Source organism: Budorcas taxicolor, chromosome 5 (assembly GCF_023091745.1).
Source record: "Budorcas taxicolor isolate Tak-1 chromosome 5, Takin1.1, whole genome shotgun sequence".
Lineage (NCBI taxonomy): Eukaryota > Metazoa > Chordata > Mammalia > Artiodactyla > Bovidae > Budorcas > Budorcas taxicolor.
The window spans coordinates 126,779,962-126,805,956 of record NC_068914.1 but is presented as its reverse complement, the minus strand read 5'-3'; the positions used below and the strand labels follow the sequence as shown (position 1 = coordinate 126,805,956).

Sequence of the window (25,995 nt, the reverse complement as noted above, 5' to 3'; positions counted from 1 at the left end):
GGTAAATGGTGTATAAAATGAGCAGCCATATTGTTAGCTTTACTGCTCCATATTCTCAGTTTTATTTACTCTCAAGCTAGTGGTTTCAGAGAGAAAAGAAAATGAAATCAAGTGTCCCAGTTGGATGTGCTTCTGAGATGACAGTTGAGAGCCAATCATAACATTCTACAGCAAAAGCAAATCCACCTGTGTGGTATGCAATTAAAGTATCACTAGTAACACTGCTTAAACAGAAGGGTGCTTAAGAGGTGGAAAAAAAACTGTACTTCAGAATACAAAGAAACAAAATCTAGCAAGTCTAACTAAGGCTTGATTAACACAAAGAGTGAACTTCACCATGGATTGATTACTTATTTATATGCTCTGTGCGGCTCCATAAGCCTTCACACACTATATTCTTCCACTCACCTCCACCCAGAAGCATCAACAGTATCTCCAAATGGTATGGAGTGTAAAAAAGATGAGCACAGAAGATTTAATTCAACTACACAATTTGAAGCTTTGATATGAGGCCCCCTTAAGAGAAACAACTTACACATTTTTACCCTACCGACATCTTTTAGACAATGAGTTTTCCATCCATCTGCTTTGATTTTATCCGCCTGGCATTCAAGTGAGGGATGTAGGGCAAACATCCTCATTCTATCAGACCGGTGAAGAAACTGAGTCTCAGGAAAGCTACCTGACTTGTCTGAGGCTATGCAAGTTTATGGTGGTGCTAAAGCAGAGCTCTCTTGTCTCTACACCATGTTCAAGAAGCCATACAGAATATCACAGAAATAAACCTTGACAAAGAGAAAAACAGTCCTTGACATCCAACAGCTGGCCTGGTATATGAGCCAGGCCTTGGAGTTGCTAGGAGCTGGCCTGACCCTCGAGCTGGGCCTGGTGAATATGGACAGTTTCACAAAACAGCAACACCAGATAAGGCCACTTCCTGACTGGAATGCATCAAGGCAAAACAACACCACTTTATAACCATGTCTGAACACCAACAGATTGTGAATATTGTACAAGCCACAAAAAAATTAGGATCCTGTTCTCCTCTACCAAGTATGAGCAGCTACTGCCTCTTTAGCAAGGACATGGATCTCACCTACCCTGCCCATAGATAAAATGTATTAAGACACCTCTTCATCCTGACAGCATTCCTATACACAGCAAAGCTTCACCTGTTTAAGTCGTCCCCAAAATCAACTGCATAAGCCCAAGCCCTAAAATAGGTTCTTCCTAACATGTGCTCACTGAGGTACCCCACAGTTCCCCACAGTGAGAGTCCAAAGAGTAATGAACCCCATTTGTTCAAGTACATGTATTTTCCTGGTGGTCTCTGATTAGAAACCATTGAGGGCACAAACAAGCTTACAAGGAGAACACACTGTGCTTTTCAAACATGGCTACTGATGGCGTTTTCCTAAGTCATCAGAAGGTAAGAGCCCAACAATCCTGGTACAGCTACTTGAAAATCAAGGCGAGAAAAGCCCATACCAGGAGATAAAATTGAATTACAAACAAAAGATCCAATTTATCTTAAAAAAAAAAAAAACTACTTCTCTATATAAAGATACTTGGACACAAACTAAAGTTTTTACTGGATCAGTACCTGATACTTCAGCTTATTTCAATTGTAAACATGATAATTACTTTGCAGAGAGGAGTCAAACAGGACTGACTCAGGTCCAGAAATTCTGATTTGATTCATCACTTCCATAATCATTATCCTCATAAGACATAAATCTGCATACCAATATAAAACAGTGATCACTTTAAATATTCGAACTGTTTCTATCGAACAGCAGAATTTGGGGTGATGCAGTAATAACACCTGCTCATTCCAAAAGGGATGGCTAAATCCCTACCAAATTGTATTATAGACTTTGTCTATTTTATATCAAAATATCTGGCTAAATTGCTTTTAGGGCTTCCCAGGTGGCACTAGGGGTAAAGAATCTGCCTGCAATACAGGAGACGTAAGAGACACTGGTTCGATCCCTAGATGGGGAAGGCTCCCTGAAGAAGGAAATGGCAGCCCATTCCAGTTTCTTGCCCGGAGAATCCCATAGACAGAGGAGCCCTGCAGGTGGGCTACAGTCCATAGGGTCGCAAAGAGTAGGATACAACTGAAGTGACTTAACACCCATACAAATTGCTTTTAAAGAAATCCAGCCCTACTGAGAGTCACATATCAGTTCAGTTCAGTCGCTCAGTCGTGTCCGACTCTTTGCAACCCCATGAATTGCAGCACGCCAGGCTTCCCTGTCCATCACCATCTCCCGGAGTTCACTCAAACTCACGTTCATCAAGTCGGTGATGCCATCCAGCCAGCTCATCCTCTGTCGTCCCCTTCTCCTCCTGCTCCCAATCCCTCCAGCATCAGATCTTTTCCAATGAGTCAACTCTTCGCATGAGGTGGCCACAGTACTGGAGTTTCAGCTTTAGCATCATTCCTTCCAAAGAACACCCAGGAGTGATCTCCTTTAGAATGGACTAGTTGAATCTCCCTGCAGTCCAAGGGACTCTCAAGCGTCTTCTCCAACACCACAGTTCAAAAGCATCAATTCTTTGGCACTCAGCCTTCTTCACAGTCCAACTCTCACATCCATACATGACCACTGGAAAAACCATAGCCTTGACTAGATGGACCTTTGTTGGCAATGTAATGTCTCTGCTTTTTAATATGCTATCTAGGTTGGTCATAACATTCCTTCCAAGGAGTAAGCGTCTTTTAATTTCCTGGCTGCAATCACCATCTGCAGTGATTTTGGAGTCCCCCAAAATAAAGTCTGACACTGTTTCCACTGTTTCCCCATTTATTTCCCATGAAGTGATGGGACCAGATGCCATGACCTTCGTTTTCTGAATGTTGAGCTTTAAGTCAACTTTTTCACTCTCCTCTTTCACTTTCATCAAGAGGCTTTTTAGTTCCTCTTCACTTTCTGCCATAAGGGTGGTGTCATCTGCATATCTGAGGTTATTGATTTTCTCCCAGCAATCTTGATTCCAGCTTGTGTTTCTTCCAGTCCAGCATTTCTCATGATGTACTCTGCATAGAAGTTAAATAAGCAGGGTGACAATATACAGCCTTGACGTACTCCTTTTCCTATTTGGAACCAGTCTGTTGTTCCATGTCCAGTTCTAACTGTTGCTTCCTGACCTGCATACAGGTTTCTCAAGAGGCAGATCAGGTGGTCTGGTATTCCCATCTCTTTCAGAATTTTCCACAGTTGATTGTGATCCACACAGTCAAAGGCTTTGGCATAGTCAATAAAGCAGAAATAGATGTTTTTCTGCAACTCTCTTGCTTTTTTCCATGATCCAGCAGATGTTGGCAATTTGATCTCTGGTTCCTCTGCCTTTTCTAAAACCAGCTTGAACATCTGAAAGTTCATGGTTCACGTATTGTGGAAGCCTAGCTTGGAGAATTTTGAGCATTAGTTTACTAGCATGTGAGATGAGTGCAATTGTGTGGTACTTTGAGCATTCTTTGGTATTGTCTTTCTTTGGGATTAGAATGAAAACTGACCTTTTCCAGTCCTGTGGCCACTGCTGAGTTTTCCAAATTTGTTGGCATGTTGAGTGCAGCACTTTCACAGCATCACCTTTCAGGATTTGAAACAGCTCAACTGGAATTCCATCACCTCCACTAGCTTTGTTCGTAGTGATGCTTTCTAAGCCCCACTTGACTTTGCATTCCAAGATGTCTGACTCTAGGTGAGTGATCACACCATCGTGATTATCTTGGTCGTGAAGCACTTCTTTGTACAGTTCTTCTGTGTATTCCTGCCACCTCTTCTTAATATCTCCTGCTTCTGTTAGGTCCACACCATTTCTGTCCTTTACCGAGCCCACATACAGAAAAGGAGGCAATCAGATATATGAAGCAGTAGACACCATGGGGCGACAGCAAGTTGTACTCAGTTTAAACAGTTCAGTATAATTCACTTCATTTGCTCAGTCACGTCCAGCTCTTTGAAACCCATAGGATGCGGCACGCCAGGCTTCCCTGTCCATCACCAACTCCTGGAGCTTGCTCAAACTCACGTCCATCAAGCCAGTGATGTGATCCAACCATCTCATCCTCTGTCGTCCCCTTCTCCTTCTGCCTTCAATTTTTCCCAGCATCAGGGTCGTTTCCAATGAGTTGGTTCTTCACATCAGGTGGCCAAAGGATTGGAGCTTCAGCTTTAGCATCAGTCCTTCCAATGAATATTTAGGACTGATTTCTTTAGGATGGACTGGTTGGATCTCCTTGTAGTCCAAGGGACTCTCAAGAGTCTCCTCCAACACCACAATTCAAAAGCATCAATTCTTCGGCACTCATCTTTCTTTATAGTCCAAATTTCACACCCATACATGACCACTGGAAAAACCATAGCCTTGACTAGATGGACTTTTGTTGGCAAAGTAATGTCTCTCTTTTCTAATATGCAGTCTAACGGAGCCTGATGGGCTGCGGTCTGTGGGGTCACACAGAGTCGGACACAACTGAGGCGACTTAGCAGCAGCAGCAGCAGGACAGTCATAGCTTTCCTTCCAAGGAGCAAGTGTCTTAATTTCATGGCTGCAATCACCATCTGCAGTGATTTTGAAGCCCCAAAAAATAAAGTCTCTCACTGTTTCATTTCCCCATCTATTTGCCGTGAAGTAATGGGACCTGATGCCATGATCTTAGTTTTCTGAAAGTTGAGTTCTAAACCAACTTTTTCACTCTCCTCTTTCACTTTTATCAAGAGGCTCTTTAGTTCTTCGCTTTCTGCCATAGGGCAGTGTCATCTCCGTATATGAGGTTATTGATATTTCTCCTGGTAATCTTGATTCCAGCTTGTGCTTCATCCAGCCCAGCATTTCACATGATGTACACTGCATATAAGTTAAATAAGCAGGGTGACAATATATCGCCTTGACATACTCCTTTTCCAATTTGCAACCACTCCATTGTTCCATGTCCAGTTCTAACTGGTGCTTCTTGACCTGCATACAGGTTTCTCAAGAGGCAGGTCAGGTGGTCTGGTATTCCCATCTCTTTCAGAATTTTCCAGTTCGTTGTGATCCACATAGTCAAAGGCTTTGGCATAGTCAATAAAGCAGAAGTAGATGTTTTTCTGGAATTCTTTTGCCTTTTTTCTGTGAACCAGTGGATGTTGGCAATTTGATCTCTGGTTCCTCTGCTTTTTCTGAATCCAACTTGAACATCTGAAAGTTCACAGTTCACGTACTCTTGAAGCCTGGCTTGGAGAATTTTGAGCTTTACATTCCTAACATGTGAGATGAGTGCAATTGTGTAGTAGTTTGAACATTCTTTAGCATTGCCCTCTTCGGGATTGGAATGAAAACTGACCTTTTCCAGTCCTGTGGCCAGTGCTGAGTTTTCCAAATTTGCTGACATATTGAGTGCAGCACTTACACAGCATCATGTTAGGATTCAAAATAGCTCAACTGGAATTCAATCGCTTCCACTAGGTTTGTTCGTAGTGATGCTTCCTAAGGCCCACTTGACTTCGCATTCCAGGTTGTCTGGCTCTAGGTGAGTGATCACACCATCATGGTTATCTGGGTCATGAAGATCTTTTTTGTATAGTTCTTCTGTGTACTCTTTCCACTACTTCTTAATATCTTCTGCTTCTGTTAAGTCCATACCACTTCTGTCCTTTATTGATGCCCATCGTTGCATGAAATGTTCCCTTGGTATCTCTAATTTTCTTGAAGAGATCTCTAGTCTTTCCCATTCTATTGTTTTCCTCGATTTCTTGGCATTAATTGCTGAGGAAGGCTTTCTTATCTCTCCTTCCTATTCTTTGGAACTCTGCATTCAAAAGGGTATATCTTTCCTTTTCTGCTTTGTTTTTCGCTTCTCTTCCTTTCTCAGCTATTTGTAAATCCTCTTCAGACAACCATTTTGCCTTTTTACATTTCTTTTTCTTGGGGATGATCTTGATCCCTGACTCCTATACAATGCCACCTCCATCCATAGTTCTTCAGACACTCTATCAGATCTAATTCCTTGAATCTATTTGTCACTTCTACTGTATAATCATAAGGGGTTTGATTTAGGTCATACCTGAATGGTCGAGTGGTTTTCCCTACTTTCTGCAATTTAAGTCTGAAGTTTACATAAGTTCATGATCTGAGCCACAGTCAGCTCCTGGTATTGTTTTTGCTGACTGTGTATAGCTTCTCCATCTTCAGCTGCAAAGAATATCATCAATCTGAATCTGGCATTGACCACCCAGTGATGTCCATGTGTAGACTCTTCTCTTGTGTTGTTGGATGACCAGTGCATTCGCTTGGCAAAACTCTTTTAGCCTTTGTCCTGCTTCATTCTGTACTAAATGGACAAATTTGCCTGTTACTGTAGTTATCTCTTGACTTCCTACTTTTGCATTCCAGTCTTGGGTGTTAATTCTAGAAGATCTGGTAGGTCTTCATAGAACTATTCAACTTCAGCTTCTTCCGCATGACTGGTTGGAGTATAGACTTGGATTACTGTGATACTGAATGGTTTGCCTTGGAAACAAACAGAGATCATTCTGTCACTTTTGAGACTGCACCCAAGAACTGCATTTCAGACTCTTTTGTTGACAATGAAGGTTACTCCATTTCTTCTAAGGGATTCTTACCCACAGTAGTAGATATAATGGTCATCTGAGTTAAATTCATCCATTCCAGTCCATTTTAGTTTGCTGATCCCTAAAATGTCGATGCTCACTCTTGTCATCTCCTATTTGACCATTTCCATTTTACCTTGATTCATGGACCTAACATTCCAGGTTCCTATGCAATATTGTTCTTTACAGCATTGGATTTTACTTCCATCACCAGTCACATCCACAACTGGGCGTTGTTTTTGCTTTGGCTCCATCTCTTCATTCTTTCTGGAGCTTTTTCTCCACTCCTCTCCAGTAGCATATTGGACACCTACCAACCTGAGGAGTTTATCTTTCAGTGTCATATATTTTTGTCTTTTCATACTGTTCATGGGGTTCTCAAGGTAAGAATATTGAAGTAGTTTGCCATTCCCTTCTCCAGTAGACTACATTTTGTCAGAACTCTCCACCTTGACCCATCTGTCTTGGGTGGCCTTACACAGTATGGCTCATAGTTTCACTGAGTTAGACAAGGCTGTTCTATGTGATCAGTTTGATTAGTTAAAACATTTAGTTATATCTTTTTTGTGCAATAATTTCAGACAATCGAAATTATTCGTTAGAATGTTTAAGATTCAGTTCAGTCAGTTCAGTTGCTCAGTCGTGTCCGACTCTTTGCAACCCCATGAATTGCAGCACGCCAGGCCTCCCTGTCCATCACCAGCTCCTGGAGTTCACTCAGACTCACGTCCATCGAGTCAGTGATACTATCCGGCCATCTCATCCTCTGTCGTCCCCTTCTCCTCCTGCCCCCAATCCCTCCCAACATCAGAGTCTTTTCCAATGAGTCAACTCTTCACGTGAGGTGGCCAAAGTACTGGAGTTTCAGCTTTAGCATCATTCCTTCCAAAGAAATCCCAGGGCTGATCTCTTTCAGAATGGACTGGTTGGATCTCCTTGCAGTCCAAGGGACTCTCAAGATTAGGTATGAAAATATTGAGAGGTTTTGTTCTCTTAAGTGTGTTTTCAGGTCATAAAAATTATTTAAACTTTCTATTTGGTCATATAATATTGTTTACTTATAAATTTTGAACCACTTCTAGATGTTTACTAGCTTTTGTGTGTCATGGGAAACAGAAGTCTCAGGGTTGCCAATTTTCTACTAAAAGAAGGGAAACTGAATCAGTTTAAAAAATAGTTCACAGTCTTTTCCTGTAGGAAACTGAGAAACAGGAGTTTGATTTTTAGGTCTTGTCCTTAGTTGTTTCTAAGGACAGCAGTTGCAGAAGTAACTTAAAAATATAACAACAGTAATATAAATGATAATTAGACATACCAAAAAAAAAAAAAAAAAGGAAGAAATCTAGCCCATCATCCGGGCTTTATTTATATCACATCAAAGTGTCCTGAATTTCTGAATTTTTAATAAGTTTCAGGTATATAGCATCATAATTCAACATCCTATAGTACACAGTGATGACTACCAGAAGTCTAGTTACCATCTATCACCACACAGTTTCACTTGTACCCCAAACCCATTCCCTCTGGCACATCCCTTCCTCTCTAAAATTTTATTGAATTAAATCATGTTGTCATCATTAAGTCATTTTCTTTACAAGTGGGGATGAGATGAGCAGGATGAATAATAATAAGAATTTTTAATGAAAAATGATTGAGATCATTTTGAGTAGCACATGGTAGAATATTAGAAAGTAAAATTATCTACTTGCTGAATAGTTCAATTTCTTGCATAAATAAAACCCAAGTTATTTTGAATCAAAAATGATTTTTTTGTTGTCCTATTTTAATATTAAGTCACAATTCCACTCCTCTTTCCTAATTTCTAATTTCTATGCACTTATGAAAACTAAACCTAGATGAAGCATACCTCTGAGACCCAGCTGCCTTCAGCACTCTATCATAAATAGCCTCCAAATTGCTAGAAATCTCCTTAAACACCCACTACTGATCATCTTCTTATACTCTAAGCCACCTCATCATTTACTTTTATCTTTGATCCACAAACTCTACTCAGAGTCTCTCTCTCAGAGTCCCTAGTCTTCAAATTGTCTAATAACTTTTCAGTTTGTTCATATAAAATATAAATAATATGCTTGTATTTTATGGAGAAAAAAATAGTTCTACTCACCACATTTTTCCCTTCATTTTGGGCATCTCGATAATCAGGGTTAAGCTTAAAAAAAAAAACAAAAAACTAGTTTTGAATTGCTATTAAAAGTACATTAACAAGAACAGTGATCTTTAATTCCAGTTCACTATATTCCCAGAGAAGCCTGGTGTGCTGCAGTCCATGCGGTCACAGAGTCAGACATGCCTGAACAACTGAACTGAACTGACCTGATACTCACAGGTGGCGAAGTGATCAAGAATCCGCCTGCCAATGCAGGAGACATGGGTTCGATCCCTGGGTTGGGAAGATTTGGAGGAGGAAATGGCAGCCCACTACAGTATTCTTGCTTGGAAAATTCCATGGACAGAGGAGCCTGGTGGACAGGCTACAGTCCGTGGGGTCACAAAGAGTTGGACACAACTGAGCACGTGCATGCACACAGACAACATATACTTAACTAAATTTCACATAGAAAGAGGCTAAGAAAAAAGGTATTACCAAATACCTTCAAATCCGAGTGGCAGGAAACTAGAGGTAAAATACCAAAGCTATGGCCTTTGTTTATATCAAACAGTTGACATTTTTGAACAAGTGAGAGCTGACAATCTCATCTCCTAGGAAGCATTAGAGAAACTTCATTTTGCCCACCACAAAACCTGCCATTGACCAATAATGCAGACACCAAGTTTTAAAAGTAGACCAAAGGCAAGTTTTAACTGTGATTCAAGATCCTGCTGCATGTGCTATACACACAAGAAAAGAAAGTCAAGCAAAAGAGGAACTATATATATACATATACACACACGTGCACACACACACACATATATATACATATACACACATACACATATCACCTATGTCAACTAATGCATGTGGATTATTTAACAAAAAAGAACTCATGTCTCTGGGTTGGGCTGTGGAGTAGTTTGGGGGTCATTCCAAAGAGAAGCATGAGATCTGGATATGCTGTGTGTTGGCCCACACATTTCCAGCTGGCTAGAATTCATAACTCCTGACTCCCACTGGACTTCAGTTTAGTTGCCCAGTCATGTCCAACTCTTTGCAAACCCATTGACTGCAGCATGCCAGGCTTCCCTCTTCATCACCAACTCCCAGAGCTTGCTCAACTCATGTCCATCGAGTCAGTGATGCCATCCAACCATCTCATCCTCTTTTGTCCCCTTCTCCTCCTGCCTTCAATCTTTCCACCAGGCTGCTGCTGCTGCTGCTAAGTCGCTTCAGTCATGTCCGACTCTGTGCTACCCCAGAGACGGCAGTCCACCAGGCTCCCCCGTCCCTGGGATTCTCCAGGCAAGAACACTGGAGTGGGTTGCCATTTCCTTCTCCAATGCATGAAAGGGAAAAGTGAAAGTGAAGTCGTTCAGTCGTGTCCGACTCTTAGTGACCCCATGGACTGCAGCCCACCAGGCTCCTCCGTCCATGGGATTTTCCAGGCAAGAGTACTGGAGTGGGGTGCAGTTTCAAAGAGGCGTCCCTGTTGATCATTTGGTTTACAGGCTGTTTTCTCAAAATAACAAGCTGTCCAGTTGAATGTAATCCTATTAATGTGAGTCAGTTTGTGTATATAATATGCAACACCAGGTAATTAAAGTCACCACTTAAGACATAAGGCTAGAGGTCTTTTTCAGTATGACACTTGGTTAGTAGCTCTGACAAATGCCCCTGCCAATTAATTGCTAAATATTAATGAAGGTGCTGGAAAAAGATAAAAAAGCAAAATACTCTCAATAACACTGAAGACTTACACTGAAAACAACCTAAACCTTAAATATTCAGTGAATTGACAGTAATTATAAAGCTGGAGGAGAGGCAATACCTCCCCAGTTGTCATCTCATGGCAAATCTCAACCTCACTTCAGGCTACTGTCCAAGTGAACACAGTTCAGAAGATACTGGCTGCGGTTCCACGATTTGCCTGCTGACCCACAGAACCTAAGTATTCATCAACCAACAACCCATACAGAAGTGCTTCTCCATCCCTGAAAACCTGCTAGGGAATGGAGCAGAAAATTTCCCCCATCCTTCATCTGGGCTTCTCAGGTGGCACTATTGGTAAAGAATCTGCCTGCCAACTCAGGAGACACAAGAGAATCAAGTTTGATCCCTCCGTCAGGAAGATCCCTTGGAAGAGGAAATGGCACCCAACTCCAGGATTCTTGCCAGAAGAATCCCATGGACAGAGGAGTCTGGCAGGCTACACACAGTCCATGGTGTCACAAAGAGTCAGACATAACTGAATATCTGATCACATCCTTCTATCCTCTCCATTACCTCTTTCTGCTTCTCATCATCAAAGAGATATAACAAAGCTCAGAAAGCAAATGGGCAGAAAGCTCAGGGAGCAAACGACGGCAGAGGGTTTTCTAAGAAGCTCTGCCTGAAGAATCAGTGAGAAGAGAAAAAAATGTAGCTGCTGCAGTCTGGAATCACACTGCATGATGATGGATTTAACAGGGAAATAGCAAAGGAGCCCGGAGAAGGCAATGGCACTCCACTCCAGTACTCTTGCCTGGAAAGTCCCATGGACGGAGGAACCTTGTGGGCTGCAGCCCATGGGATCGCTAAGAGTTGGACACGACTGAGCAACTTCACTTTCACTTCTCACTTTCATGCATTGGAGAAGGAAATGGCAACCCACTCCAGTGTTCTTGCCTGGAGAATCCCAGGGACGGGGGAGCCTCGTGGGCTGCCGTCTATGGGGTCGCACAGAGTCGGACACGACTGAAGCGACTTAGCAGCAGTAGCAGCAGCAGAGGAGCCAGGAAGAGACACAACTGCAAGAGATCCCAGGGACGCAGAGTCGACACCTGCTGGAACTGGGAGGCAGGCAGGGACCCTAAAGGCTGCCCTGCAGCTAAACATTCAGCAAGACGATTGAGAAAAAGCAAGAGGAACAAAAGGACCATCCACTCAAACCTTCTGCTTCTGAGGACAATAAGGGAGGAAAGCATGAAAAAAAAAATATGGGACAGATTACAAAGTATGTTAAAACAGGGGGAATATGTTCTCAGAGTCTTTCTGAGTATTATCTATAGTATGCCTGCAAGAGTGCTCAGTCATGTCCGACTCTTTGCAACCCCGTGGACTGCCCACCAGTCTCCTCGGTCCACGGGATTCTCCAGGCAAGAATATTGGAGTGGGTTGCCATTTCCTTCTCCAGGGGGTTTTCCCCACCCAGGGATCAAACCTATATCTCCTGCATTTCCTGCACTGCCAGGTGGATTCTTTACCCACTGAGCCACCTGGGAAGCCCAATATGATCCAAAATAAGTTTTCAGGAGATGGCTTGGCACATTCAAGAAAGTACAAGAAAACACTGCCTCTATATGAAGATAGCAAAATATGAATGGCTAAAAATATAATATGAAATAATAAGATAAATAATAAAACAATTAAAAAGTAAAGAATCACAATATAAAAAGAAGCTAAATTAAGGGGAATTTCAATAATAATGAAAACATACGTAAATACAAAATTAAAGTCCATGTCAGCAGCAGGAATAAGCATAGTTGATGTTATAGGAAATGACTGATGCAAAGAACAAAAATTGAACAGGTATCTTTCAACACAGAGGAAACATGTAAATAAATGAAAATTAGGAAAAAGGAAATAGTCACAGAGGACCAGAGAATGGGGTATCAACTAATGGACCTCCAGAGTACTAAAAGGAAGAGAAAATAAGTGAAACATAGGCAATGATCAAAGATAGTGGAAAATAAAGCTTTCCTCAGCGGAAGAAAGAACAGTGTATGCTGAGTTCATATTCCAGGAGTTTCCTGCAGACCATATTCGAGGAAAATCAACTAAAAAGACACACTCATTTGAAGATGATGGGAAAGGTGGGGAGGAACAATGGTAGGGATATAAAACTGAGCTAGAAATTAGGCTTAGACAAAAATGTCTATCATGTAACAGGAGACTGGATTAGCAAAACATGGCATATTCAAGCAATGGCATACTAGTCAGCAATAAAACATAGAGCTGCTGATGCACATAACAAGGAAAGATCTCAAAAGTATATACCATGGAATATTACTCAATCGTAAAAAAAAAAATGAAGAAGGAAATCCTGCCATCTGCAACATCAGGGATGGACCTTGAGGGCATTATGCTAGGTGAAATAAGTTGGACAGAGATTGGCAAATACTGTAGGCTGCAGTCAACAGGGTCGCAAAGAGACAGACATGACTGAGTGACTAAGCACAGCACAGGCAAATACTGTATGATCTCACCTATATGTGAGATTGTGGCATCCAAAACAAAGAAACAAAAAAACAGAAAATGAACTTAGCGAACAGATTTGTGGTTACCAGAGGCAGGGATGGTCGTGGGAGAAATGGATGAAGGCAGAGTCAAAAGTTACTGTCTTCCAATGCTAAGACAGTAAGTCCTGGGGATGTAATGTACAACATGGTGACTACATTTAATAATACTGAATTGTATATTTGGAAGTTGCTAAGAGAGTGGATCTTCAAAGCTCTCATCACAAGAAAAAAATTTTATAACTGTGGTGATGGATGTTATCAAGATTTACTGTGGTGATCATTTCTATATGTGTGTGTGTGTGTGTATGTGTGTGTGTGTATGAAGTCACTTCAGTCATGTCCAGCTCTCTGTGACTGCATGGATTGTTGCCCGCCAGGCTTCTCTGTCCATGAGATTTCCCAGGCAACAATACTGGAGTGGATTGTCATGTCCTTCTCCAGAGGATCTTCCCAACCCAGGGATCAAACCTGTCTCTTGCATCTCCTCCACTGGCAGGCAGGTTTTTTACCACTAGTGCCTATATACATACATATATATATATATATATATATATATATCTTTACCACTACCACTATATATATATATATATATATATATATACACACACACACACCAAGTCATTATATTGTACACCTACAACTATGTCACCTATCTTTCAATTTTAAAGTGGGAGAAGACACACATGGTATGACTGCATTCATATGAAATCTAAGAACAGACAGAACGCTAAACTATGGTTAAACAAACCAGAAAGTGAGTGGGGGTATAAGGGAGAGGAGTTGCCAGTCCAAGAGCCACTGGACAGCAGTCTTCCAATTTTCAGAGCAGACAGACAATGGAGTGGAGGAGGGGTTATAAAATAGGAATCCAGTTACAAGTTGCCTCTTGGTGCCAGGCTAGTAACTGGAGAGATCTGAGGCTGAACTTTATTTTTCTATGGAGATGTGTACCTCAAGCTCCTTAAATTCCCCTGAATTATGATTAAATGAGTCAGTTCCAGAACAGTACTATTCTTGCTTTTGGAATCCAACAGTGAAAGGTAGAAAGTGAAAAGACAGTGTACTGATTAATCAAACTCAAAAAGACACACTTTTACTCGGTAGTAATGAAAGTTCCAACAAAGGGCACAGAAGGGGTTTATTCAGCTTTCTTAGTCAAGTAACATTGTTTTAGGGAATTTTGTGGAGGTTCGATGGTAGGACTTGGCTGTTTTCACTGCTAAGAACCGGGTTCAATCTCTGGTCAGGGAACTAAGATCCTGCATGCTGTGTGATGTAGCCAAATTAAAAATAAAATAAAATGCCTTTAACAAAGAAAGGATCATTGTTTTATTTTTTTCAGTTTGAAGAATTCAGAATTTTCTTTTAAATTAAAAAATATATATATACTCTAAAATTATAGTTAAACTATATTCAAAAGGTATGCAGCAAGTTTAACCAGGATATATCATATGGTCAAAGTTTTCATCCAATAAGCATTTGGACTAGTTGGTTACAGAAACTGTGAAGTAAATCAAATTCATGCTAGAAGCCACGACATATGCATCACTAAAATGTGGACAAAAACAGGAATTAACGTACCGAAGTCAAACACAGAATCACATACACCCTTTAAGACACAGGTCACATTCTACCTTAAAGTCAATGTTACTTTCTAAAATTGTCTTCACACATTCCACCCTTTTAGCATCACCCAGTCCAGTCTGTGACAGATGTGTGGGGAACTGGATTCCAGACTCTGGTCTGGAAGGAAATACCATGGGTCTTAGGAGAGGTCACCTAACCCTGAAAGAACTGAGGATCCTCATCTGTAAAAGAAAGAAGTCTATGACTAAAGCCTAATCATACTAATTCCATATCATTAAATTAAAGACGAGAGTGAAAAAGTTGGCTTAAAGCTCAACATTCAGAAAACAAAGATCATGGCATCCGGCCCCATCACTCCATGGGAAATAGATGGGGAAACAGTGTCAGACTTTGTTTCTGGGGGCTCCAAAAAACAGATGGTGACCGCAGCCATGAAATTAAAAGACGCTTACTCCTTGGAAGGAAAGTTATGACCAACCTAGATAGCATATTCAAAAGCAGAGACATTACTTTGCCGACTAAGATCCGTCTAGTCAAGGCTATGGTTTTTCCAGTAGTCATGTATGGATGTGGGAGTTGGACTGTGAAGAAGGCTGAGTGCCAAAGAATTGATGCTTTTGAACTGTGGTGTTGGAGAAGACTCTTGAGAGCCCCTTGGACTGCAAGGAGATCCAACCAGTCCATTCTGAAGGAGATCAGCCCTGGGATTTCTTTGGAAGGAATGATGCTAAAGCTGAAACTCCAGTACTTTGGCCACCTCATGCGACGAGTTGACTCATTGGAAAAGACTTTGATGCTGGGAGGGATTGGGGGCAGGAGGAGAAGGGGACGACCCAGGATGAGATGGCTGGATGGCATCACTGACTCGATGGACGTCAGTCTGAGTGAATTCCGGGAGTTGGTCATGGACAGGGAGGCCTGGCGTGCTGCGATTCATGGGGTCACAAAGAGTCAGACACGACTGAGCGACTGAACTGAACTGAACTGAAGGAGGAGGAGAAGGAACGAGTACCCAAATAGATCTATGGCTACATAAATTCACCAACATTAACCAAAGATCAAATAAATATATGCTTTAATATATGTTTTAATCATGCTGCTGATCTCCTTCTATAACTATAACCATAACAGTAATTCAGCAATTAGACTAAGGATGAATAAAAAAAAATATTTCTAAAGAAGGGGAAAAAAGACACGGTGATATGAAGCTTCCTGAATCTTTTAGGACTTTAAAGGAAGTATTTTCTTATGTTAAAAGATGAATTATAAATCTGGCATTGGAGAGAGAGATCTAATATGTTATTCGATCATTTACTCAATAAATATTAATAGAGCATCTAAAATGGACAAAGAATGGTGGCATTAGGTATTTTCACAAAGACAAAAAGAATATGGTCCCTGACCACAAGACCTTACAATCTAGGAGGGAAAATAGACATAAATACCGTTAGCAGTAATATAAAATAGAATATGACAAGAGATACAAGACATGAATGAATAATTTATAAATAATAATAGGTCAGAAGAAGGAGGGATCTATGGTGGGCAAATTTATTCAGGAATTATTCATGAAGGGACTTCACTGGTGGTACAGTAGATTAGAACTCGCCTGCCAATGCAGAACACAAGGGTTCAATCCCTGGTCCAGGAAGATTTCACACGCAAGAGAGCAAATAAGCCTGTGCTCCACAACTCCTGAAGCCCACGCACCTAGAGCCTCGGCTCTGCAACAAGAGAAGTCACCAGAATGAGATCACACACAGCAAGGAAGAGTACCCCCAGCTCACCGCAACTAGAGAAAGCCCAAGTGCACCACAAAGACCCAGCATAGCCAAAAAATAAGCAAACAAACAATTAAAAAAAAACAAGAATTATTCTTGGAGAAGGTAGTACATGAGTGAAGCCTTGAAGATAGGTAGAATTACAACTGGGAGAGAAGGAAATATTTTCTATATAAAATAGGTTCTCAGAAAGGAAATGCTGTACAGCACAGCGACCTTGACTCAATACTCTTGTAATAACCTATGGGCAAAGAATCTGAAAAAGAACAGATACAGGTATATTTATAACTGAATTCCTTTGCCTTACGCTTGAAACTAACACAGCATTGTAAATCAACTATACTCCAATATAAAATTAAAAGTTAACAAATAAAATTTAAAATGAAAACTGAAAAAAAAAAAAGACAGACAGACAGAAGGCTGGAATGAAGAAGACAAGCAGTACAAGGGGAGCTACTGCTAAATATCTGAGAAAATGAGCCTTGATCAGAGAAGGCCCGTAAATGTCACTTATAGAATATTTTTATATGCTTTTCAAGGTTAATTCTCCCCATACAATTATCCTATTAGAAGCAACCCTTAACCCCATTTTCTAGGTAAGACACCTGGGGCACACTAAGTACTCCATACAAAATCAAACCACTGAAGAGCAGCAGGTTATTCAGAAGCACCGGTCTGACGGTTCCAAAGCTCCATCTTTTAGTTCTGATAGCCAATGACTTCCCTCCTACCCCCATAATGAGGACTGGTATGATCCAAGGTAAGAAGGAAGGCCTAACCAATGGGGCTTTTTTTGCCACATGCTAAAGGGTTTGCATCTTCAGGAAGATTTTGCATATATCACTGGGAAAATGTTTGCAGAAACAGTGCACTAAAAACCCTCCCTTGGCCATAGTTAGCAGGAGATAGAGACAGATGATAAAAGGGACAATGTAACCAAGTGCAGGCCTGGAGTAAGTGGTGGTAGAGCCCCAGCATCAATAAAGATGCTGAAATAGAAAGGAGAAAGCGGATGGGAAAGATTCTACGGAGACAGAATCAAGAGAACCCGAAGGTTGAGGGAGAAAAAGTGTTTATCATGACTCGCAAGGTTTTCACCCAGAGCTAGGAAAACTTAGTCTCTCTGGGGAAACAATTTCATCTTAGATATGATTGTTGAGTTTCAATTGGCAGTGAAATATCTAAGATCAAAGTCATGGCCCACTGCAGCCAGGAGAGTAAGTAACAGAAAGAGAAGAGAAAGAGCAAATAGGCACTAAACTTGTTTTTTTAATTTTTAAAAACTATGTATTTATTTATTTGGCTGTATTGGGTCTTAGATGAGGTATGTGAGCTCTCTTAGGTGTGGCATGTGGAGTCTAGTTCCCTGACCAGGGATAGAACTCAGGCCCCCTGAACTGGAAGTGCAGAGTTTTAGTCACTGGACCACCAGGGAAGTCCTGAAATTAAGCTTTGAAGGGAATCTTCATTCAAGTGGCCAAAGAGGACTAGAATGAAGTCAGGCAGAGCATATGACAAGTCAGAATAGAAAAGTGGCAGAGAGACAGATTAATATCATAAGCACCGAGACAGTGAAAGTCATGGCTATACCACTTATTAAATTAAAGACAGCTGCAACTGCCTCTCGAAAGAATAGCAAGCAGCAGATGGCAAGCTGCAAGTCCAAAATTTATGTTCATTTTTGTAAAAAAAAAAAAATTATTTTTATAATGAAATGTCTTTTGATCAATTTTTAATATATATCACACCGAAGTCATAAAGTCAACACATGTATAATTTTAAATAATTATATGTTCCTTTTTCTAATGACAAGGCATTTCAGAGCCAAGCTATTACTGTTAGGGCCAGGAAAGAAGGGGAAAATAACATTTACAGGATGCTGACATGTACCAAGCATCATGTATATTTTGATATATATTTATTGTATATAAAGAGTCTGGTATGCATGTTCCTCTATTGTATATAAATTTCGCATACATATATATATATATACACACACACACACACATATATATATAAAGACCCTTTTCGTATACTATGACTGATAACATTTGAAAGAGAACCAGACATTGAGGTATTTAAAACTACAGCCCTAATATACATAAGATCCTATGCTAATGTACAAGTTCTTGAGTACTAAGTTTTTAATTAACTAAAATCCAAAGACTACGCTGGAGTTAGGAAATAAGTGTTTACTGCCATCTGGTGGAAGTCTGGCCTATCTACAGATAAATAAGCTAGTTGTCTTAAAATGGGCAATTACAAAATCTTTAATAAAATTATTTTTCACTGTCACTCTTGGGAAATGATTATCAAAAGTTAGTCCTTTAATAACATCCAAAGAAAGAAAATGCAGCAGATTAGAAATTGTGATATTTGAGTTATAATTCTTCTTACAGCTGTAGAAGAGCTATTTACTAAGGCTTTCATATTGTCCCTATTCAGATTATGATAAAATTACTTTCTCAGCCACAGACAGGATTGTGAACACTCCTGCACCAATAGGTGATACAAGAAAAAGATCCATGGCAAAATGGCAAGGAGTGTGCTGACAACCGTGCTGTATATTAAAAGCAAGGTTCAAAAGGGAGGGGATATATGTACACCAATGGCTGATTCATACTGAGGTTTGACAGAAAACAATAAAATTCTGTAAAAATTATCATTCAATTAAAAAATAAATAAATTTTTAAAAAGAAAAAAAAAGCAAAAATATATGAGAGTTTACTTCCGTTCATGTCACCTTATTTCTTGCATGGCCCACAGAAACTGACATTATAGAAGAAAGCCTAATAATACAGTCACAAATGCCCTGCTACCTAATTCACAAATATTTTGTTCCACATTTTGTCATGAGTTAGTAGCACTGCATAGTATTCAAAAATAAACCCTTAATTCGCTAAGACAACACTGTTAGAGATATTCAAACTGAGTAAGGGTTCATTTCTAAACCTTAGTTGACTTTAGTAATTTACAGAATAAAGTCTAAACAGTGTTATATCATATCACCATCCTAATTCCTAGATGTTTTCTACAATTCACACACACACACACACACACACACACACACACACACACACACACACACACACAACATGGTGCCATTCTTGAATAGCTTGTAATTTACCTGTTTTGTCTCCACAGTTAAGACTACACAATACTCAGCACATGTAACAGTCTAATTTTCTTTAGTTTACCCTTCATTTCCAAACAAATAAGCTTATTACATTTTTCTGAATAACTTAGCCACCCAGTAAGCACTGGTGAAATAGAATATCAGATTACGAAAGTATAAGTTAAAAATTTAGGTGTTTTTTCTCATATGTCCTTAGATTTAAGGTGGCAGCCCTTTAAACTTACTGAGAGATTTACCATGAGCGTCTTCAAATGTTAATAATTTAAACCTTACACATAACCTGTTATCTCAGATATTTATGTATGCTGGAAACAACTGACAAATAGATGTCCCAGTGATGAGTTAATATAATTCCCCTCCAGACTGCACATTCTTGAAGGACAAGGACAAAATGTTAGTCATCTTTGATTTCTTCGCAATAACAGAACAGTGCTTTCATCTAGGAGGCAGTCAATAAAATGATTATGTAATTTCAGTATAACATACATCAGTTTCTCAACATTGGCACTAGTGGCATTTGAGCCCAGATCATTCTTTGTTGTGGGATCTGTCCTTCACTTTTTAGGATGTTTAGCTGCATCCCTAGCCTCTACCCACTAGATGCCAGTAGCTCCCTCTCCCCAACTGCGACAATAAAAATGTCTCCAGACTTTGTCAAACACCCCCTGGGAAGAAGACCATCCTCCATCGAGACTCACTGATCGGGATGAAACAATGCAAGTGTAGCATCCAGCCTGAATACTATCATTAACCTTGTTTCTTAACTTTGGACAAAATAAATCCCTTCTCTGACTCTGGGTTTTCTGTTTTGCCAAGCGAAATGCCTGGATTTAAAACTTCATTCTCTCTATGATTTATTCATTAGACTATCCAATACTTACTGAATATAAATTATCAGAGACTGTTCTAGATACAAGGTACCCAGTGGTGATTCCCAAAACATTTTACCCCTTAAGTTATCTGACTGACAAAGAAATGTCAGTTATGAATAACAAAAGTAATAAGGATAACTTTTAAAATAATAATAAGCACAACTACACATTTCCTTTCCCCTTCCTCCCAATGGAAACAAAGGGACTTAATACTTACTAAATACCCTTTATGTACAAGATGCTTAAAATTCACAAGATATTCTTTAATTCCAAAAAATCCCATATAATATATATTATCACCTTTTTCACACACAAGGGAACTGAGGTTCAGAGGGGTCAAGTATTTGCTTAAAGGCAGAGAGATTGTGAGCAGTCTACCTGGGACTTTTCTTCCCACTACTCCAGGCTCTCTTTGCTGCACTGGCCAATATAAATACCATGAACTCAAAGGCAATTTAAGAATTGTATCATCCAATTGACCAGGGGTGCCTAAGCATACTAAATTAATGTTTCAAACTATAAATAGGTGTGTTGAAAGTGGACAAGTTTGAGGAAAAGAGTAACATGCCTCCAAATCCTGCCCTCTGATAGATCGTCCCCTAGAAGAGCTCATCCATCTTACTGTATGGTAATGATAACCCTGTATGCAAGACAGCAAAAGAGACACAGATGTATAGAACAGTCTTTTGGACTCTGTGGGAGAGGGAGAGGGTGGGATGATTTGGGAGAATGGCAGTGAAACATGTATAATATCATATATGAAACGAGTCACCAGTCCAGGTTCAATGCATGATACTGGATGCTTGGGGCTGGTGCACTGAGATGACCCAGAGGGATGGTACAGGGAGGGAGGAGGGAGGCGGGTTCAGGATGGGGAACACATGTATACCTGTGGTGGATACATGCTGATCTATGGCAAAACCAATTATAAAAATTAAAAAAAAAAATTTTTTTAATCTAATAGAACTCTTCCCTTCCTTTTATGACTCTGATTCTCCCCCTTCACAACCATTATAGAAATCTCAGTCCACACCTCCTTCTGATTGCTAGCTTCCTCATCTCTTCCTCTGCTCCCTGCATTCTGGTCTTACTAAAAATGCTCTCAGTGAAGTCACAGATGACCATATTCTTGCCAAGTGCTGTGAAGACATTTTGTTCCTGACCTTTTCTGTAGCACTCCCTCCTTGTTGAAACCCTACCTTCTCTTGCTTGGCGCCTGTGACTCAGCCTATTTGATTTTCCTGTTGCTTGTGTGACTTCCCAGGCTGCCAGTCTTTCTAATTTTACTTAATTAAAAAAATATAAAGTTTAAATAGCTGACACGCTGCTGGTGACTACCATATTGGGCAGTGCCACTCTGGAGTGGTCTGTTTTGAACACATATTATTTAGAACGCTGCTCTTTAAGCGAAAGATTAAACACATTCTGCATGGCTTAATATATATGGCCTGAAAATACCAGCTACCCTACATTTCTGGCCCCATCACTCCCCTCCCACCTTCTAGCATCACTTCTTAACTCACATATATCTTATGTGTGATATACACATGAATTACCCATGTGAAACTAGTTTGTAAAATAAACATATCTCCTCTGCCTCACTGCCTGAACATGCTTCTCTCTCTTCCCCATCTGCCTTATTCATCCACCAGGCAGCTGCCCTTCCTTGTGCCCCCCACCACCCTCTACCAAGGGGTGTTGTACTTGAGTGTTTCCCCATTTCTAAGAGAATTTTAATCCTAATTTCTAATCTTTGATAGGACACCCACTAGGCTTTTCTAATTCTTATTTTAGACAAGATTCTCTTACCTTACTGCTTAACTTTTCCAAAAAAAAGTTACTTCAAAACATTTATGGTATCAGCAGCCCATAAATTGTGAAGCTCTATTTCATTTAAGTGAGCCGATTCATTAAAATTGAGTCAGATATTTATAAAGGTAAGAATGCTTTCTACTTGCCATATAATAAAATTAATCTTGCCAGCATTCCTTCCTGGTCACACATTACACCAAGCACTTTATATCATTTCATTCTCTTGATAAACTTATATAAATATTGTGATTATCCCCATTTTCCAGCGGAGGAAACGGGAGTTTAGAGAGATTAATTTGCCCAAATATGGTCTCAAATGTGTCTCAAATACAAATTCTATGATTTTCTTTATTCCCATTCTCTCAGCTTAGGGAACCCTGAATAGCTTCTTCATATTCATTCATTCATTCAAAATGTATTCACCAAATGCTTTCAAAGTACCAGGTACTTTCCCAGGTACTGGGCATCCAGTGGTGATGTTAGCAAAAAAAAAAAAAAATTCCTGCCTTCAGAGAGTATATTCATTCTGACAGAGAAAGTCAATAAGACATATAAAAAGTGAGAACGTGGGAAATACTATAAGGAAAACCATCACAGATTAACATGACAGAGAGGGTAATGGGTTTGAGTTCTACTTTACACTGGGGTCAGCATATTTATAGAAACTTCCTGTTTGCACCACCTTTTGCGCATCAGCTTTCCAGCCCCACCTACTTACCCTCTGAAACATCCAAAAGCAAAAGTTAGATAATTAATACTAGACATTCCAAGACAAAATTCTGGTTTAGAATCCCAGAAGAAACTCTAAGTTGAAAAACAGAGTTAAGAGTAAAATAAATGGATATTTCATATATTTGAAAACAAAGATTTTCTATATAATACCATATATAAAATAAACAACGAAGATTTACTGTATAGTACAGGCAACTATGGGTTTCCCTTGTGGCTTAGCTGGTAAAGAATTCGCCTGCAGTGAGGGAGACCTGGGGCCTGGAGAAGGAAAAGGCTACCCACTCCTGTATTCTGGCGTAGAGAATTCCACGGACTAGTATAGTCCATGGGGTCACAAAGAGTAGGACACAACTGAGTGACTTTCACTTTCACAGGGATCTATATTCAATATCTTATAATAACCTATAATAGAAAAGAATTTTTAAAAGAATATAAATATATATATAGATACACAACATGTATATTATGTATGTATAACTGAACCACTTTGCTGTAAATGTGAAACTAACACAATATTATAAATCAACCATGCTTCAATTTTATAAAGATTTAAGAAAAAATGAATTTAAAATTATAACAAATATTTTCAAAACTAGTTTTAAACCAGATAACTAACCTTTAATTAAATCATTCCTACAGCTTCAGTGCTGTTATTTCTACCACTTTTCACTCTGTCAACATGCATTTAGTGGAGAAAGAAAAGACCTTTCTACATTTTTACCATTTTTATTGACAGTTTTAAGACAGTGCAATATCTCGGCGGTGGGGTGGGGGGGACCCTTTCCTTTCTAATGGTTTGAACAATGAAAGCCACCCACCAGTGAAAGAATAGCCACAGAACATCAATCTGAAGCTATCTAGACTACACCACACCAACTATGAGCTGATCAGGATTCCAAATCAGACATTCTGAAAGAGTGAAGTCAAACAGGAAGTCTCAGGATGAATCCCACACTGGTGCAAATCAGACACCCTCTTTCAAATACCCTTACAGCAAACCAACCACATGGTTCTGTTGTGGTGGCTGCTGCTGTTTTTATTTTCAAAACAAAGATTATTTTAAGATTTCAATTAATATTTACATTTTGAGAATAGCGGACATGCCAATCCAGTACTTGACTAGCAATAATCAAATGTGCACAATAACTGTTCCTACAAATACATCTTCTCTATTGCCTGTTTTACTATTTCTGAATCAGAGATTTTACAACACTATATCCGTTAATGTTACCTCCGCAGCTAAATAGTTCCCGGTTGCAAGATGTTTAAATCTGAACAAGCTGTTCCACTGTCCTGCACCCCCACGGCACGGATCATGATGAACTACCTACAGACAAAAAGAGAAACAAAAAAAATGGCTAAAAGACATGCATGTTCCTGGCAAGCAAATCTCAAGACGTTACATGGGGTACCCGCATGTTCACGTTAAACTTGTCAAACCTAATATACCTTTTCAGGAGTCCAATGTAGCAGAAACCAAGATTCCCCATAAATAAGTAAGAGAACAGTTACCTTACTGGGCTTGGATGATTCTCATGTCTCATATCTGCAAATACAGCCTTACTCCAAAACACATGTTTCCAGGCCCAAACTGGAAATACTGCGGGGCTTCCTCACATTTGTTATTCATTCACTCAACAGATTATGTTAAGAGTCCACCAGGTGCCAGGTACTCTTCTGGGCAATAGGGACCAGAGCAACGAATAAGACTAAGCTTTCAATGAATAAGATTTGGCAACACCAGCAGGAAAGAGAGTGCGTGATTGAGCACCTAGAGAAGGCTCGTGCTTTAGTCGCTCAGTCGTGTCCTCCTCTTTGTGACCACATGGACTGTAGCCTGCCAGGCTTTCCCGTCCATGGAATTCTCTAGACAAGTATACTGCAGTGGGTAGCCACTGCCTTCTCCAGGGTTATCTTCCCAAACCAGGGGTCAGACCCACGTCTCCTGCATTGGCAGGTGGATTCTTTACCACTGAGTCACCAGGGGAGCTCCCTACAGAAGGCTACTTTGGATCAACACGGCAGTCAGCATGGGTACTCTGATGGAAAAGAATGAGACGGTGATGCAGCGAGACTGGAAAAGATCATTCCAGGCAGAGAGACCACCAAGCCAAGGCCTGGAAGTCTGGACTAATTTAATTCCTGGCTCTTTCCATGTGTGGCTTGTTTAACACCATGTCCTTTGATACCTGCCCCAGATGCTGAGCCATTAGGTGCGCTGAAAATGAAAGTGGTGGAAGGTCTGAAACTGTGGCTTATGACAAGCGGCTCAGTGCTGGAGCAAAGTTCAAGTTCTCCAGTTCGGAGACAACTGGTTTTGGGTCCCACCAATGATCCATTCCAGTATTCTTGCCTGGATAATCCCATGGACAGAGAAGCCTGATGGGCTACAGTCCATGGGGTCACAATGAGTCAGCTACAACTGAGCATATATGTTCTTGACATTAATGACTATGGTCTGATCACAGCAAGGAATGTAACATCTCAGAAGCCTGTTTCTTCATGTACTGCTGCTGCTGCTGCTAAGTCGCCTCAGTCGTGTCCGACTCTGTGCGACCCCATAGAGGGCAGCCTACCAGGCTTCCCCATCCCTGGGATTCTCCAGGCAAGAATACTGGAGTGGGTTGCCATTGCCTTCTCCAATGCGTGAAAGTCAAAGCGCTCAGTCGTGTCCGACTCTGTGCGACCCCACAGACGGCGGCCCACCAGGCTCCCCTGTCCATGGGATTTTCCAGGCAAGAGTACTGGAGTGGGGTGCCATTGCCTTCTCCGTCTTCATGTACTAAGTAGGTTTAATTCATAGGATTGCTGTGAAGAGTAAATATCACAAAGGCATATTAGAGTGTTCAGGTAACTTTCCACTGTTCTTCAGCAGATCACCTTCTTCTTGTTGATATCCTTTGCCTCCTGCCCCAGCCTCAATTCTGTGTGCTAATGTATGAAGTGAAAGTGAAAGTGTTAGTCATTTAGTGATGTCTGACTCTTTGCGATCCCATGGATTATTGCCCTCCAGGTTCCTCTGTCCATGGAATTCTCCAGGAAAGAATACTGGAGTGGGCTGCCATTCCCTTCTC

General features: G+C 40.4%; 1 protein-coding gene across 1 annotated transcript in view; it reads right to left on the bottom strand.

Annotated features, from left to right (window-relative positions):
* Positions 1–25,995, bottom strand: part of ITPR2 (inositol 1,4,5-trisphosphate receptor type 2) — a 592,637-nt gene that overhangs the window by 429,118 nt on the left and 137,524 nt on the right. The window contains exons 9-10 of the mRNA XM_052640930.1: positions 24,153–24,248; positions 8,734–8,778 (exon numbers count right to left, since the gene is read on the bottom strand). Of these exons, the coding sequence (XP_052496890.1) occupies positions 8,734–8,778; positions 24,153–24,248 (141 nt within the window). The remainder of the gene's footprint in view (positions 1–8,733; positions 8,779–24,152; positions 24,249–25,995) is intronic.